This window comes from Miscanthus floridulus, chromosome 4, assembly GCF_019320115.1.
Source record: "Miscanthus floridulus cultivar M001 chromosome 4, ASM1932011v1, whole genome shotgun sequence".
In the NCBI taxonomy this organism is placed as follows: domain Eukaryota; kingdom Viridiplantae; phylum Streptophyta; class Magnoliopsida; order Poales; family Poaceae; genus Miscanthus; species Miscanthus floridulus.
In genome coordinates, this window is record NC_089583.1 from 59,724,020 (window position 1) to 59,741,031 (window position 17,012).

Sequence of the window (17,012 nt, forward strand, 5' to 3'; positions counted from 1 at the left end):
ACTCGCGGCGATCCCACGAGACTTACGAGGAGAACATTTGGGAGCCTGGAGACAACATAAAAAACACGGCGGTTGCGTTCCTTCCAGAAGTTGCCAAAATTACTAACAGCCATTCAGATGCGTGGATTCACAAATCGCTGGCATCTGTTGGTCAACGCAACATATTGATGTGGATTTGTGACAAATCTAAAAGGTTTCCCTCAAGATAAATGTCGGAAATGTTCATATGTAAATATGTTAATTAAAACTGTTCAAATGCCAAAACACGTTCAAATTTCTGATTTTTTTCTGACATTGTATTCAAATGCTTCATCTGTAATTCCTGTTTTGTTTTGCATTCCAGTATGTAGGAAGGAACTTAAGTGGGATCCCGAATCCCATGTTCTCCTTATTCCTACATTTATTTTGAAAATCTGGTGTTTTTTTTTCCGAAAGATCCGTTACGTTGAAAATCTGGTGTTGCCAAGCAGCGCTTAATATAACAGCTCTGTGGCCCTTTGTATCTGCACAAAGATTTTGATAGCAAGACAAGAAATGCAGGCCCCTATCAATCGGTGACAAAATAGAGGTTGCATCATCGTGTGGAGTGCCCAAAGTAAACTGGCCTCCGCCGGCCTTTGCTGTCCTGCTCCGTGGGATCCGAAACTCGTGAACAGATTCGGCCTTGCTGTCCTGCTCCGTGGGATCCGAAACTCGTGAACGGATTCTTGTCGTAATACTGGCCAATTCCTATATAATGGCCTCGGAGAAACCAGTAGTAGATGTTAAGGATCACATCACTTGCCGCACTGAGACACACACATCTTTGCCCAGCCATGGCGGGGAAGGTGACCTTCTGTGCTTTCCTCTTGGTCTTGCTATCGACGTTGGCAGCGGCGATCAGGCCGTCGGCAAGGTCATCAACCGTGGCGAGGAGAGCCGCGCTGGAGAATGGCCTTGGCCGGACTCCCCAGATGGGGTAATTCATCTTGTAGCCTTTGTCCTGTGTTCTTTTCAGTTCTTATTATCCCTCGGTGATGAGATTTGATTTTCCATCTTGACTTCCTGGGTTTTTTTTTTCACCCTTTTCTTGTTTTCATGATTTCATCCAATCTGCATTAAGTTCCTGTTTTCGTTTTAATGGTTTCATCCAATTTGCATTGACATCTTTTGAACCAACAAGTGCTGAAGTGCATGATAAATTTTTAGGTGGAATAGCTGGAATCACTTCCACCGGAACATAAACGAAGAGATCATTCGACAAATCGGTAAGGCTACTTTTGTTTTGGCACAAAACAGGTGCATTTTGCATCAGTCACAGCATGCTGAAAACAAGTTGATGATTCGCCTGTGCAGCTGATGCTATGGTGGATACTGGCCTAGCAAAGCTTGGATATGAATATATCAACATAGGTACCTCCTCTTGAGATTTCCTAATGACCCTGCCGTTCTTTTGCCCAGTTGAAACTTCCTGAGAACTCAACATTTGTGAAACTGCAGATGATTACTGGGCAGCCTATGACAGGGATTCCCAGGTGAGTAAATGGCGGTACAATCATATATGCAGAGTACCAAAAGAACTAGTAGTAATCTAGCTTTCTGCATTTCTACAGAGCAACCTGGCTGCAAATGCGTCAACATTCCCATCAGGAGTAACGGCCTTGGCAGACTATGTGCATGGGAAAGGGCTCAAACTAGGGATCTACAGTGATGCAGGGTAATCCTACATATAGTAACAAAAGAACAGACACAAAGTCACAGAAAAATGTTCATCAAGATGCTTATGGAAGAACTAGAAACACTCATACACTTTGGTTCAGTGGATTTCATGCTTTGGATTGTTTTCCTCTATAAAATCACACCAACCATTTCCCCTCAGGACACGAACTTGCGGCAAGTTGATGCCTGGATCGCTTGGATACGAAGACCAAGACGCGAAAACTTTTGCATCTTGGGTACCATCATGTCTCAATTAGAACCAAACTTAAGTCATGTCAAGATCATGCCTTTCTTTGCTGCTTGCATACTGAAATCATGCTTCTGATGATTCAATTCACAGGGAATCGACTACTTGAAGTATGATAACTGCAACAACCAGGGAATAAGCCCTCAGCCAAGGTGATCAGCACTCACAAGAGCTCTCAACAGTTTCCCTCATTCATGCTACCTTGGGAGACTGATTTGCTCATGACCATATGCAGATATGATGCAATGAGCAAAGCGCTCCTCAATTCTGGGAGGAATATTTTCTTCTCCCTCTGCGAATGGTACTTGTTCATTCTTTTGAGCAACTCAAATGGATGATTTAGATTCAATCCTTCTGTACTAAAAATAATATTGTTCACTAGGGGTGTGGATGATCCAGCAACATGGGCAGGTGGTGTAGGAAACAGTTGGAGAACAACTGGTGACATCAAGGACACTTGGGCAAGGTAAAGTTCAGTCACAAGTCACATCCTGACAGGATTCATTGTCCTGGCAAAATATGCCTGATACAACTTGTTGCCCTGTAAATGTAATGTTTCAGCATGACAGCCATCGCCGATAAGAACGACAAGTGGGCATCATATGCAGGGCCTGGTGGATGGAATGGTTAGTCCTACATGTCTCTAAACATTTCCAGCACTTTCTCTTTAGTCTTGAATGAACTGCTGTCTCTGCTTTCAGACCCAGACATGCTGGAAGTTGGAAATGGGGGGATGACAACAGAAGAGTACCGCTCCCATTTCAGCATATGGGCCTTAATGAAGGTAATAAGATGCTTAATTTGGGTCTTAGCATTAGAGATGAAAAAATATCACTAAAGTATAATTCAACAATCTGGGCATATTTTTGCTCATTTATAAGACCATGCTGCTGACTTAGCTTGATGCAGGCACCTCTCTTGATTGGTTGTGACATCCGCTCAATGAGCAACAAAACCAAGGAAATCCTCAGCAATCGAAATGTTATTGCAGTTAACCAAGGTAAAGAAAGTACACTGATCATTCCTTAGTTTCTCCAAGTTAGAAATGATATTATACTAAACTAAAATGATTCATGAGCAGATGGGCTTGGAGTACAAGGGCACAAAGTGCAACAAGATGGAGACCAAGAAGTAAGATAAACTATACAAGAACGCAAAAGCTATGATATTTAGCACTTGTTTATATAACATAACCTTGTGGTTAGGTATGGGCTGGTCCCTTGACTGGAGGGAGATTTGCAGTTGTTCTATGGAACAGAGGGTCTGCTCAAGCATCCATTACTGCCAGCTGGTGGAGCATTGGACTTAATGCAGCTACCGTTGTTGATGCTCATGATCTGTGGACAGTAAGGATGCATTTAATCTATCATAGACAAGTCCTAAAACCATACCCTCCCATTTGTTTTGTAAGGTGCAGTATGACTACAAATTCATGCTTTGACTAATGATGAGTCCAAAAATATGTGAATTACGTGCTATAAAAGTTATATAACTCTGGATTTGTATTTCAACCACTTGCTAATGATTAAGATTGTATAATGAACGATAAATACTATAAGAGAAACTTACATTAAAGATTGATTCTGAGAACAGGGAGTATATTTTCTCTATATTTCATATTGCAGTTGGTTTTTCTAACTTATTCCTGCGTTTGTGATTTTGTTTGTTTTGAAGGATGAGATTATATCAGCCGTGCAAGGAGAACTGGAGGAAACAGTGGATTCTCATGCTTGCAAGATGTATGTGTTGACACCAAAATAGAAGAGATCCTCACAGCCTCATGTTAAATCATAGAAACAAATCAAATCTAAATGTATCACAATGAATTCATAAAGATTTGTGTTCGTGTGATTCAACATGAATAACTAGCATTAAAGTGAGTATATTAGCTATTTACCACTAAATGGTCAGCCCATATTATCTATTATTTAGCATATTTATTAGATATATCCCTTATTTGTGAGAGCTATATATATGGCTTGTAAGACATTTGGATAATTAAGCAGAAACAATCTATTGTTTCCGGCTTCCCCTGGGAGCCAGGAGTTCCTAACCCTAGCCGCCTCTACTGTTCACGCGTTACTGTAGCGGCCGTTACTGTAGCTACGCGAGGGTTAGGGCTACAGCCGCAGCCCCCCATCCTCCACCACGGCGTCCAGCCGCCGGCAGCGAGGTTCCCAGCCTGCTCCACCTCCCTCTCACCCCTACAGACTCCGTGATCTACGCGGTAGGATCCGTAATCCTATCAGCCTGGTATCAGACTGCTCAGGAACGATGTCGCAATCTCAGCCGACCTCCTCCTTCCCACCACCACCATCTACCTCCACCGCGCCGCTCCAATCTGCGGCCTCCGAGGTCTCGGAAGGCTCGTCGCTGTCTGCTGCGCCGCTCACGCTCGAGTCCTTGGCGATACCTTTTATTCATGAAATGGTAATAGATGGCTATATCTATATAGCATGTGTCCAAAATTCATTGTTTATTGACATGGACACCACAAGCTTGTCTACAGGAAGGAAAAAACATCTTCCTATTTCTAATATCTAGCAATTATTTGCAAGTTGCAACTTACATTTGCACTAAAGTTACAACTGGATGCATTATGATGCTAGCTCAGCACCAGAACAATTGTACAAAAGTGTTGCCACACATACCTAAATCAGTTCAGGCATTCCTCTCTGCATCTTCAGTATGCCACACCACCAAGACCATATGTACTCGACTCTTTTGGCATACATAGTATCACCGTAAATTGCTATAGCACAAGTATCACCATAAATTGCTATAGCACAATCAAAACCCAGTCCATCCAGCTGGTTGGTAGGGATCCATCTTTCTTTTCTTCTACATTCAGACTATTGAAGCTGAGAAGTATTCCCCATGTTTGATAACTGGGGAAGTGCAGTTCCAGAAGGAGCATCCTTAAAGCTATCTTGACCAAAGGCAAATGGATCGGTGCTAGAACTTATATTTGACTGTCCAAGCGAGCTGGCTTTGTTGCTGTTTGATGCGCGCAGAGTTCGGACTGACCTGGGGTGGACACTCTTCACAGCTGCTTGAGCTTTTGGCTCTTCAGGGAAAGCTGACCATGTTTTCAGATCAGGGCTTGGTGTTCCCAGGGCTTGAAGTAAATAGGCCTTGCCGGAGCTCTGGAGGGGTTCCTTCAATCTTCTCCCTCGGCTGTGAAAACCAGTAAATTAATATATCAGCCTCCTGATATATATCAAGATGAAATATTCACATTCAGGGTATTTAGGCTATCTAGACAGAAATTAGTCAACAGTAATGTCAAATAGGAAAAGTGGCTAGGCCATGCTAAGTTAGACCTCACAGGGATATTAGATTTAGGGAATATGCGAGGTAGGATGGGCTAATCCTATCCATTGACAGGAAAGAATAGAGGTTCAGGATTGGCCCACCAACTTTCACACACCATCACTGAGTCTAAACACTTTGAGAATTGGCCAAGCTAGCCACTTCTAATTCTATCTTCAATGATTTCACCCATTGGCCAGTTATCTGGACCAAGTGGAAACTTGAAACTGGGTATATCTGGCTAGAAGGGAAATTTAAGGGCATAGCAGTATTCATACCGGAGTATCGAGGCTTTTGCTGGGTGGGGTGAGTTCAACCTTTGAATTTTCTCTGAACTGTTTAGCTGGTGGTGTAACAGAAGCTGCAGCTAAGGCTTGCTTAAGCTCTTGTATCCTCTCGCCTCTGAGAGGAGCAAATCGCAGATAACTTATCAAACTTCAACGAAATTTCTTCCTTCTCCAGGTTTGCTATCTTTAATTGTTCCTTGAGTAAAGTTACTTCTGCTTCCAATTGATGTTCTTTCAATTTGCTAGTCATGTTTACATTGTCAGTACTGTTTTGTGAGGTTCATTTTGATACTATCAGAAGTCTGCCACGAAGGAGTTGAAGGCAGTAGTTTGTATCTTTGTTTTATTCTCTGTTATTGCCGTTTTGGTTTTCTCCAGCCCAGACTCCGAGCCATTTGCAGAAAACCTAATTTCAAAATCCCCAGGTGAACTATCAACTGATGCAGACAGAGACTTCCGAGATGAATTGTGAGCTGGTGTGTTCTGGTTCTTAGCCATGTGATTGCTTTGATGTGACTTGATTAACAGGCTCTTCATCAAAAGCTGGCTCCTTGTCATAAGCAAAAGATAGCTCCTGAGCATGTTGAGTTGACCAAAATGCACCCATAGAACCCTTGTTGTCCATAGCTTTCAGAGGACCTTGGTGCCATCACAGTTGGAAGAATTACTAAGAGAGGTACTCCTCATATTGTCTCTTGATGATGAAGAGGCACTCATTTGCTGTGGTCTCAGTTGATGCTGCTGAGAAATAATTTAGGTTATTGAACAAGCAAGAAGAATTATATTCAGGCAAAGGAAAATTTAAGATGCAGAGAAAAAAATATGAGCAATTAACAAAACCAAGATGAGCGATTAACAAAAGAGACGGTTTTCTATTCACACAAAAGTATATATATGAGATTTCACGCAACAGCATTTCCTACACTTCCTAATATTTATCTAGATAAATCTACCAAAAAAATAACAGCTGCAAACCTTCATCAATGGCAAGTCTGAGATTCAAATGCTGATCCAGATGGAGATCCATCAGGTAAATCCTTTTGCAGCTCCAATGGAAGTAACTCATTAACACGGAACCACACCTAAAACAGAACATTTATCAACAACACTGAAACGGAAGACCTTTTATGTGTTGGCTTCATGGTGTATGCACTAATTAAGACCAACCTAAATTCATGGAAGTGAATGGCCAATCAAGCAAAGCCCTTGCCTGTGTGATGTCTGGTCTGGCATCTGGAGAAGAATTAAGCATGTCTTTGATAAGTGTTGTAATAGAAGAACTGTACTTCGGCAATTCTGGGATACGATAGTTCCCGTTAAGTATTTGAAGCTTTGATTCTCCATCAAATGCTGATTTGAAGTAGCAGATTCTATACAAGAGACACCCAAGAGCCTGTAAAAAACCACAAACACTAACGTTCAACTCATGGCACTATTAATTAGTAATTGATCAGGTACAAAGAAAAAAATAATTGCAATTCAATAATATAATATGATAGGCAACATTTGCATAAAACCAGAATGCAAGATGATAGCTGCAGAGGTGGTTTACCCAGATATCTACTTTCTCACTGATAACCTCCCTCCTGTACAAGTCCCACATCTGCAATCAGTAAACAAGCATACAGTAGTAAATAAATATGTAGAACAGACTGAGAAAGGGCCCAAACTTGAAATTTTCAATATAAACCTCAGGAGCTCTATATGCAGGAGTGGTGTGCTTCCTGATGTTATCTTCTTCAATGCCCATCTCCTCAGGTTTATCAAAGCACTTATGATTTGTCGACACACTACCAAAATCGCATAGTTTCCATGCCCCATCAGCAGCAAGAAGAACATTTTCTGCCTTTAGGTCCCTGCAAATGCAAATGAATTATATTTTCCGTCATAGAGATCTGAAATGAAACTTGGCATAGCAGTTTCCTGCAGGATACAACTTCACTCAAACAGTACAATAAGGATAAAAAAAACCAATAAAACACACAGAATTATCTGTTGCAGGCTACAACTGAACAACGATAGTCCTGAATGCCTTAGAGTAAGGAAAACTACCAAGAACACCACCCATGAATGTGAAAAGTAACGTGCGTCAACATCTAGTTTGCAAGCCAAGATGCCATCTATAGAGCAAAAATAAGTTTATTCAACATGCTTTTCGATTGTTACTTGATTGAACTTGCAAGTTTGGGACTTTGTTACTTGATCCAGTATAACATTGCTGTGAGTCTGTGACATAGATGTAGTTTATTTTCAAGGATACATAAGACCAACTTGCATCTATTTTGGTTTCACATGAGATATAGGTAGATTAATGCTGCTCAACTATTTCATGGAAAGGCAACCACAAAAGCATCAACTACATGAGTACTGCTTGGTGGAAACATTGTGCAGTGTGGCTCCAATCAATCCACAGGCTGGAAAGTGGTGGACTCACCTGTGAGCAAGAGGCGGCGTCTGGCAATGCATTGCAAAGATAGCATTGCAAACATCCCGGAAGATGAGCGCCACCTTCTCCTCATCAAAGTAGCCCGCTCCTCTGCCCTCCAACACAGAAACCAGCGACTTCTCGCAGAACTCCATGAGCAGCAGAGCCTCCCTCGTGCGCCCCATGTCCAGTATGGCGTGTGCAACCAGCGCGACCACATTTGGGTGTCCCTTGAGCGACCGCATCACCGTGATCTCCTTCCGGACCGAGGCCCAGAGACTCCTCGTCCTGGACGATCACGTGCTTGAGGGCGTACTGCTTCACTGGGTTGACCAGGTCTCGGGCAGCATAGACGGATGAGAACCCACCCTCGGCAATGGCCTCCCGGACGTGCACCTTGACATTGCCGACATCGACGGTCCGACCCTCCAGGCCACTGGGCTGCTCCTTGGGGATGAACTGCTTGAGCCTCCACATGGCTGTTATTGCGCAAAAATCCTAGAGAAACCTTGCAGGACCAGACTGGCCGTTAGGCACGGATTGAGGGTTTAGCTGAACCCCAGAGTTTGTTGACCCTGCGCGATGGAATCATGGATGGATGAATTAGAGTAGGCTTGACCAGCACCCTCCAAAGTTCGGATTTTTTCATTGCTTGCTATCACAGTAAAAGAAAATGGAAGATCCCGCGAGGAACAAAAACGAGATCGCAGAGCATGTTCATCCGAAGACGTCAGGATTGCTCACCAAGCAAACGGAGATATCGATCCAGGTCCGGTCGGGTGGATCTGAGACACCTGTACCAGCAGAGGGCAGCACCGACAGCTTCCGCAGAGAGAGAAGAAAGGGAACTTGGGTGGTGGAAAGAGGGGCCTCGGTTTGTCGTGCGCGTCGCCAGCCGGCGGTGAGGCCGCCGCCAACGAAGCGCGGCGAGGGGCGGCGGCAGAGGGAGCAAGGCGCAGCTGGCGGCGGCGGCGGGATAAGAAAGGAACCCTGTGTATCTTGATCTTCTGGTACTTTCTGGCTTGCACGCCAACTCATCCACGGGCCACGGCGGAATACAACTTTCCTCATTTCCCGTTGAAACAAACTGCTCCGGGTTAAGTTACGTATTTTGGATTAATCCTTTAGCCATAGCAACAAGTTAATACTTGTATTACACAAAGGGCCTTCTCAAGACATAAAGCCATTCCAAGAAAGTCCTTTTGCACTTTGCAGGGTCCTGATTAGGCTGTTAACGAAATAGGTAAGACTATAGCTTAACCCGGTCAAAGATCGAAAACGCGTACGAACGGTGCCGGTTCTCTCTCAAAACAAATTATTAACCAAAAAAATCACCAGCTCTCCCTATCTCGTAACCGTAAAAACTCAATCCACTAACGTAATCCTGCACATGTAAAATCAAGCTACATCCACCAACTATCCCTGCAACATTAAAAATTATTCCCGCAGCAATAAAAACACCGACCTCTAGTACTAAAACTTTATTTTCATCACATGAATCCACTCTCAAAATAAAAGACGTTGGCAATTAAGGATACATCGTATCTCTACTTGCAACGGTATTTATTTTGACTTGAAGTAGTAATTGTTTGAAATCGAGTAGTACTGCCTTTTTAATTCTTGTATTACTACTTATTTGAACCAAGTAGGCAAGTAGTAGTGGTACAAACTTAGCGAGTATATTTTGATTTGTTGTTATCCATCTAGTGGCTATTCTGATTTACACCAAAATACAGTAAAAATCATCAACAAGTATCAAACCATAAAAAATAATTGCTTCAATCCAATAAAAAAGCATCTACACCGCTTCAAAATAACCAACAATTCATTGCTTCAATCCACTAAAAAATAATCTACATGGCGTCAATTCGCTGATTCCGGTTATTGAACAGATGTTAAAATTGAATGATCATGATTTGTTTTTATATTCTCATCTCTAAAACAAATGCTTAAACATGAACCTATTCTTATGCAACCTGCTGTCATGTTGAGTTTCGATAAATTTTGTGACCTTATGAACTAGTGGCACTTCAAAGATTTGAACTATCTCCTTCGTAAATACCCTTTTTGCCTTTTTACCAAGAGAGCTATGGAGCTATTAAAAAAAGTTGGACACATGAAGGTCCAAGTAAAATAAAAATAAAATAAAAAAATATGGACACATAAAGATCCAAGTATATTAAAAGTATATTATATATATAAAATAATAGCTCCATGATCTCAAATGTTATCTTGTGGAGGTCAATCATAGGAGATCCACTCATAGCCATATTCTTTCAAACCACATTGCTTTGATATGCTGAATTGCACATATCACATACTATTCAATGTGAGTTTATTTTCTCCTTTTCCATCATATATTATTTCTTCTAATGATCGGCTTGAGAAGTGTCACAACTTTCACTAGGACCTCTGTTTAACTTAACAATACACATGACATAGGTATGTTTCTCCTTCACCTTTATCTCTCCTTTGGCATTGTTGACGGTTGATAACGTTTATCATAAACCGTTAATATAACTTATATAAATGCATAAAAAGGATCACCAACATAGGTCTAGGGATTTAAACTAATAAATTTCACAAGTTTTGGTGAATCTGTGTTTGCAGAAGGATTTATTCAGAAAACCAGCAAGGTGGACCCAATCATCAGATTTAATCGTGTTTATCCACGACGAAAACAACTCCAGAAGACTCTAGAAGACCCCCATAAAACTCTCCACCGAAGATCAAGCCGAGAGGTTGACAGGGGGCCGGCCTATGGGCCCCACATGTCAGCCCCTCCTCGCTATGTCGGTTCTCCACCGTCTTAGGGATTACATCTATGCCGTTCTTTTAAGTCGGTTTGATCCAAGGGTCTAGAATTGATGCTACCGCCTATATATAGCAGCCCCTACCCTCCTCCCTAGAGTCATCTTGAAAACTCTAATTCATATCTCTCATTTGGATCAACACACACCAGAAGGATTAGGTCTAGAACTCTCCAATGTAGTAGATTAGTAGCTCGGGAGTGAGGGTTAAGTTGGGCTCATGCTCAAGTTCTGGATCTAGTCTTGAAGGTTTGGCAAAGCCTTGTATCTTCACTTCTATATTTTGTAAGACTTATTATCAATTTATCATATTCCTATCTACATGGCTATGCTTACTTTGAATATATATATATATATATATATATATATATATATATATATATATATATATATATATATATATATATATATCGCGTAGTTAAGGTATTCAATACTTTTGTGTGTGGGTTCATAGAGTGCTTAGCTTATGAGTTTACCATGGTTGGGCTAAGTAGGCGAGACTCGTGTAAGCATGGTGCTTATACGATGTTCTGCCTATGAGTACACCTTATTCTCTAGTTGTGTGGTAGCAGCGGGAGATGACAGCCCCGTTTATCCTTTGTAGTCAACACCGAATTGAGCAGGTTCTTAAATTGTAGGACCGTAGTCGCGTTAGTAGAGTTGTACTTTGTGGTTCTCTATCGTCTAAGCGATGTCCCGAAGTGCACAAGAGTAGAGTGAGTCTTAACTATAGTCAGGTATATATATATACTTTGATCCTGTAATAAAAATATCATAGGAATCTACCTCGCCCGTTGTTCTCCCGAGTTGACTAGTTTATGTTATCTTATATATTTATCCTCTGAGTGTCGTTATGCTTAACTCCTATCAATATATTTATTCCCTGCTCTAGCTATGTTGGTATGTTAATAGATACTCCTTTGTTACTCAATAAATCTTTACTCCATTATTTCTCTATGGTAAAATATAAATAACGATACCTGGAATACTCCTGGTAAAATGCTACAATGGTATTATGTGCGCTTGTGGAATCCTTCATATTCTATTTGCACTTATAAATACCAACAGGCATGATAAATGCTTAGGCGCTTTTGTTTCATTTCCAATCATGCTATGCAGCTATGTTTGCTTTTTAATAAGAGGAATAAAGTTTTGGTTCACTAGTACATTTGTACTAGTAGAACCCTATTGCTTTCATCCTTTGTGTCTTTGAATAAGCACTGATGCCAAAGGAATAGGTGTGGGGGTTGGGCAACCCAACCTCAGTTTAAGCAACTTCTCCTTCAATGAAAAACACTGAGGCTACACACAGAAGCACTTCACACATCAACATCAACTCTCAGGACTTCATCTCAATATGAGATGCTGGTTTGTATCTCGATACCCCTCTCCTATATTTATCTCCCAGAAAAAGAATGCTTAAATGGCCAATTTCTTCATGTTATTAAAACTTGATGAACTCTAAAACATGACCCCAAGATTTGATCATGACTTATTTTATGAGATTGGCTTGCATAATCTTTATTCCCTGTCTTTCACTTAATGCTTGTGGGAACCTTACTTAATTAGGATAACATTACCTAAGTTGTTGTGAAGTGTGATATAGTGATGACAAGACAAGTTCTTCTTTCCAAACAAGTATTTTGGAGACTTTTGTTTTGAACAAAATCTAAAACCATGGCTTCATAACTCCTCTATGGTATAAATGTCCTACTAGATCCATAGGCAATATCTTGACAAACCCACACTTTCTTGCTGCTTAGATTTTATTTTGAGTTTTGTCAAATTGTGTGACCCTAGGGAGTGATGCACCATGCTTACATGATCAAGATCACATACACTCCACCCATATATGCTTTACTCTTATACTGAGAGTAAGAAAAAGCATGCCTTCCACACTTATGCTATCTTCTTACACCGAGAGTAAGAAAAAGCATGCCTTCCACACTTATGCTATCTTCTTACACTGAGAGCTAACACATACACTCCTTTCCACCTTTTCACAATCATGATTTTCCACCTCTCCACAAATAATGACTCCATGTATTCAAGATCTCTCTCCATTCTCCAAACAAGTCTTAAAAAGAGATATGGGCTATATGTTATGAAAAAAGAGAGTTGAAAAAAGAGAGTTGGAAAAGATGATGAATAAAAGAGAGAGAGATGTGAAAAAAGGTCGAGCAAAAAAAAGGATGAGCATCAAAGATAGCCCATGATCTCAAGCATCTAGATTTGGAGAGAGAATCTTTAAGGAGTCAACCTTCCACTCATATCCACACACTTTCAATCTTGATCATGTTTGTATGTTGTTTTCCTCCATGGAACCATGCTTTGACTTTACAATATAAACATTCTAAGTATGCCTTTCAAGTTCTCCTACCCAAAACTCCACATAAGCCGTAGTTGTAGGGCCTTGAGGCAATAGCAAAAGATCTTGGTGAGGACATATACACAAATACCACTAAGTGATTTGAGAGAACCATATGAGGAGTAACATGTGCTATGTTTTGTTTTGAAAAATATTGTGAAAAACTCCAATCTTACTTGAGAAGAAGTGATCTATGTCTTCAAGTCAGAACTATTCCATTTTCTCAACCGCCCAAGGTGATGTTCTAGCCACTTCAAAACCCATAAGTATGAGTATGTCACTTGGAATATCTTTTATGCTTGCATCATATCCTAAGAAAGTTGTGTATCAAATCCACCTGAACCTTTGTTTGGTAATCTTTCTTGTTCAAATCCTTTACTCGGGATGAGCAAATGTTCAGTGTGGGGAGCTTGTTGATGGTCACTAACACCCCATTTTAGACCATTAACTATGCCTAAATTGGTGATATAAATGACATAAACCATAGTCATAGGGCTTATTTCTAACCATTTCCACAAGTTGTGATGATTATGTAAGTGTAGGAGCAAGAAGGCTACATACATGCAAAGATACTTCATCAAATGCCCATTTTCACTGCACCATGTTGAAGAGCCCATCGAGATACATGAAATCAATTCAGAGTCCGGATGACAAAGTTATTCCTTGCAGAAGATCGCAAGACGGGTTGGGGCTCGGTTTGGATACACTAGATGTCGAGTGACCTGGGCTCAGATCAGACGACATGGACAAGTGTCTAAAGGCCACCAAACTTGGCCCAAGGCCTCCCCACTCCCTAGGAAGGCCATGGAAGGTGCTCTAGACCCCTAGAGTGCCCTAGGCCACGTCGAGCAACGGCCCACGACATCATGCGATCAGCCCGGGAGCACCAAACCGCCTCTCCTTGCCATGGCCACGTCACCAATCTGTGTGCTAGGCCACATGGAACACATCCATGCCTTGATTTTAAGTCGGTTTGATCCAAGGGCTATCAACACATGTCACATGGATTGGAGGGCCCATTGTCATGCTCAAAAGGGAGTTACCGACTGAAGTAACCACCTTACTAGCATGCAACCACCATCAGGAGTCCATCCAAGCCACTGGATCATACGTCGGTGGAAATGGACCGTCGGCCGATGGTCAAGGACGCCGGTCAACGCCCAAGTTTAGCCACCGACCTTCACTTGACGTCTACAAATACCCCCTTGCAGGAACTGACCTTGGAGAGCTATAAATAGTGGTGTAGAGCTCATTTGTAATCATCCCCCATTCATTCCATCACTCCAAGTGAGAGTAGTAGCTAGGCGAAGCTCTGTAGCTCTACTACTTAGAAGTAGAAGATAGGGAGAGAGTGAGGAGAATCTTGGGGAGGAGCCAAGGCTGTCGGCATCCTCTCCACTTGTGCCTCTATGGATGAAGCTCTTCTTCGAGTGAAGTCTGGCATCTTTGTGTGGTAACTCTATACTTTTGCATTACTTAAGTGTTGTTTATATTATTGTTATTTACAAGTTTCACCACTTGGTTAGAGTGCTCCAATCTTATTTCATTGAGGCCTAGATTGGAGTAGTGAGTCTATAGATTAAGTGTGGTGCTTAGTCTATAGCTTGCCTATGTTTACGGCTAGATCCCTAAATAGATTGTGGTTGGCGACAGGTGGTGACAGCTCTATCCATCCTCTGTATTCCACCACGTTGGATCTAGTTATTGAATTGTAGGGCTCATTATGCTTTGTGCCTAATCAACCCTTTGGGTGAGGTTAGGGTAGGTACGCCCCAAAGTAAACAACCTTGATATAACCTTCCTTAGTCTTACCTTAGTATCTTAGAAACCACAGATATCCTCTCTACCTGTTACCACCTACCCTTGTTCTATCCTTGGACATTCTTGTTTCTTCACTAGTCCACTTCACGGCCTCCTTGGAAATTCGATACCCTAGAATACTCCCGGGTGAAAGCTACATTGACATCCTGCGCTTACGGATTTATCTATTTGCCATATCAAGTGTCAATAGTAGGAAGGTGGATGTGGTTGAGCTGAAGATGGATAGCAAGTCTGCTCTAGCTCTGGCCAAGAACCCTGTCTTCCATGAAAGAAGCAAGCTCATTCGCATCAAGTATCACTTCATCAGGGATTGCTTAGAGGATGGGAGCATCAAGGCCAGCCACATTGCCACTACTGATCAGCTGGTTGACATTCTCACCAAGTCGCTAGGGAAGTCCAAGTTCCAGGAGATGAGGGAGAGGATTGGGCTATAGTAGATCACCTCCAGAGCTCGGCATAAGGCTTAGGGAGAGAATTTATAGATAAGCCAAGTGTTAAAGCACTTGTATCTTACTTTTACTACATTTTTACTTTCCTTGGCTTCCAAGCCTAGTGTTAAGAATATGCTCAGCATCCACTTTAATGGTTAGAATATGATGTAGCAAGTGGGAGTCCCCCTGCCTATAAAGGGTAAGGGAGTGTCTTTGTAAAAAACTAAGCCATTGCATTCCATTCAATCCAAGATACCAAGGGCCAACCTGCCCTCTGGTAGTTTCTAGATCTGATTGGGCCAACACCTCAGACCATTATAATTGGACTCAAGATTGAAGCAATGCGTTCCCCTATAAATGACATGCAAAAGAAGGGTTTTTAGTTGACATTTGTCAAATTCAACCTTTGTTTCTTATAAACCAATGTAACACCCTCGGTGTTACGCCCTAAACAAATTACCAAATCATCTCATGAGCATCATGTTTATGTGATAATGCATGTGATGGAATGTGTAAATAACATTTTTGTAACTTAAGATGATCAATAAAAATGTTAAATGAGAAGCTATTCCATAACTCATATCTATCAAGTAGGGTTTAAAACTAATTTTTATTGAACAAAAAACACTATAGAACATATATGTAGCACTTAAATAAAGTTTGGAATATGAACTTTGTAGATGACAATGTAGCCTAATATGCTCTCTTGAGCATAGTGAAGATGGTTTAGGCTCAAGAGCAACCGTTTAGTTGTTATAGGCGCTTTAAATTTCATGCGCGACACGTTCTTGGGTTGGTTGGCTTGGTGGGCACGGTCACCAGTCCCGGTAGCGTGACGTCGTCTCACTGGATCGCCTTGCGCGAGCACGCGCACTGCCACACGAGGTTGCTGTCACCATGGCACCTTGCTTCGCTTTTGCTGCTCGCACTGGCTGAGCGGCGCTATCGCCTGCCCCACCGCACTGTCGACCTGCCTTGTGCATTGTCCGTCTCGTCCGCGCCTATCCATTGTATCCTTTCCCCACTGCTAGCCTGGTTAGATGCTGTGCGCATGTGGTCGAGCTCGCCGTCGCCATGCCATTTATGGCACTATGACTACGTGGGCCATGCCAGTCATGGACACGCGCGCTTGTCTGTAGCGTCTGCTTGCGTGCCTCCCCGATCACGCTAGCCACGTCCCACCAAGGTAAGCCCGAGCTGAGCCGACCTATCGCGCCCCATCTCTCTCTCTCTATGTAGCCACCATCCTCCACCCCAATCATCACTTTGTCTTGGTCCATGGCTAGCCTCCTGATGCTCACGTGTGAGTCAGTTAGGTCCGTAGCAGCCCTAGCTCACCGGAGCAGGAGCGCTGCCGCCGTGGATGGCCTCGCGTTGCTGCAGCTCGCTCTAGCGTGTCCTGTCGCCTCGCGTTGCTGCTTGGTGTTGGCGGTTGGACCATAGTTGAAGGTCAGCCTGACCAACAAGCTAGCGCGAGCCCCAGGTGGCCGGTGCAGCCGTGCTATGCCACCGCCCGCTGCGCCGCTATGTGCTGAGTCACTGGTGGTGCGCATGGGTGAATTAGGGAAAGATCGGGGGGGTTAAGTGAGAAGTCTTGTGAGAAGGGGAAATAG

At 42.4% G+C, this 17,012-nt stretch overlaps 1 protein-coding gene and 1 pseudogene across 1 annotated transcript; one reads left to right on the forward strand and one right to left on the reverse strand.

The window, feature by feature from the left end:
* The first annotated feature begins 815 nt into the window (after positions 1–815).
* On the forward strand, positions 816–3,785 carry LOC136551543 (alpha-galactosidase-like). The gene is made up of 15 exons (XM_066543079.1): positions 816–958; positions 1,189–1,247; positions 1,336–1,392; positions 1,480–1,514; positions 1,593–1,696; positions 1,859–1,934; positions 2,039–2,097; positions 2,181–2,246; positions 2,328–2,411; positions 2,507–2,571; positions 2,647–2,729; positions 2,855–2,945; positions 3,027–3,076; positions 3,151–3,291; positions 3,620–3,785. The coding sequence occupies exons 1-15, from the start codon at positions 816–818 to the stop codon at positions 3,704–3,706; spliced, it is 1,200 nt and encodes a 399-aa protein (XP_066399176.1). The 3' UTR covers positions 3,707–3,785.
* Positions 3,786–4,362: 577 nt separating this feature from the next.
* Positions 4,363–9,030, reverse strand: LOC136551544 (uncharacterized; annotated as a pseudogene).
* Between the last annotated feature and the right edge of the window lie 7,982 nt (positions 9,031–17,012).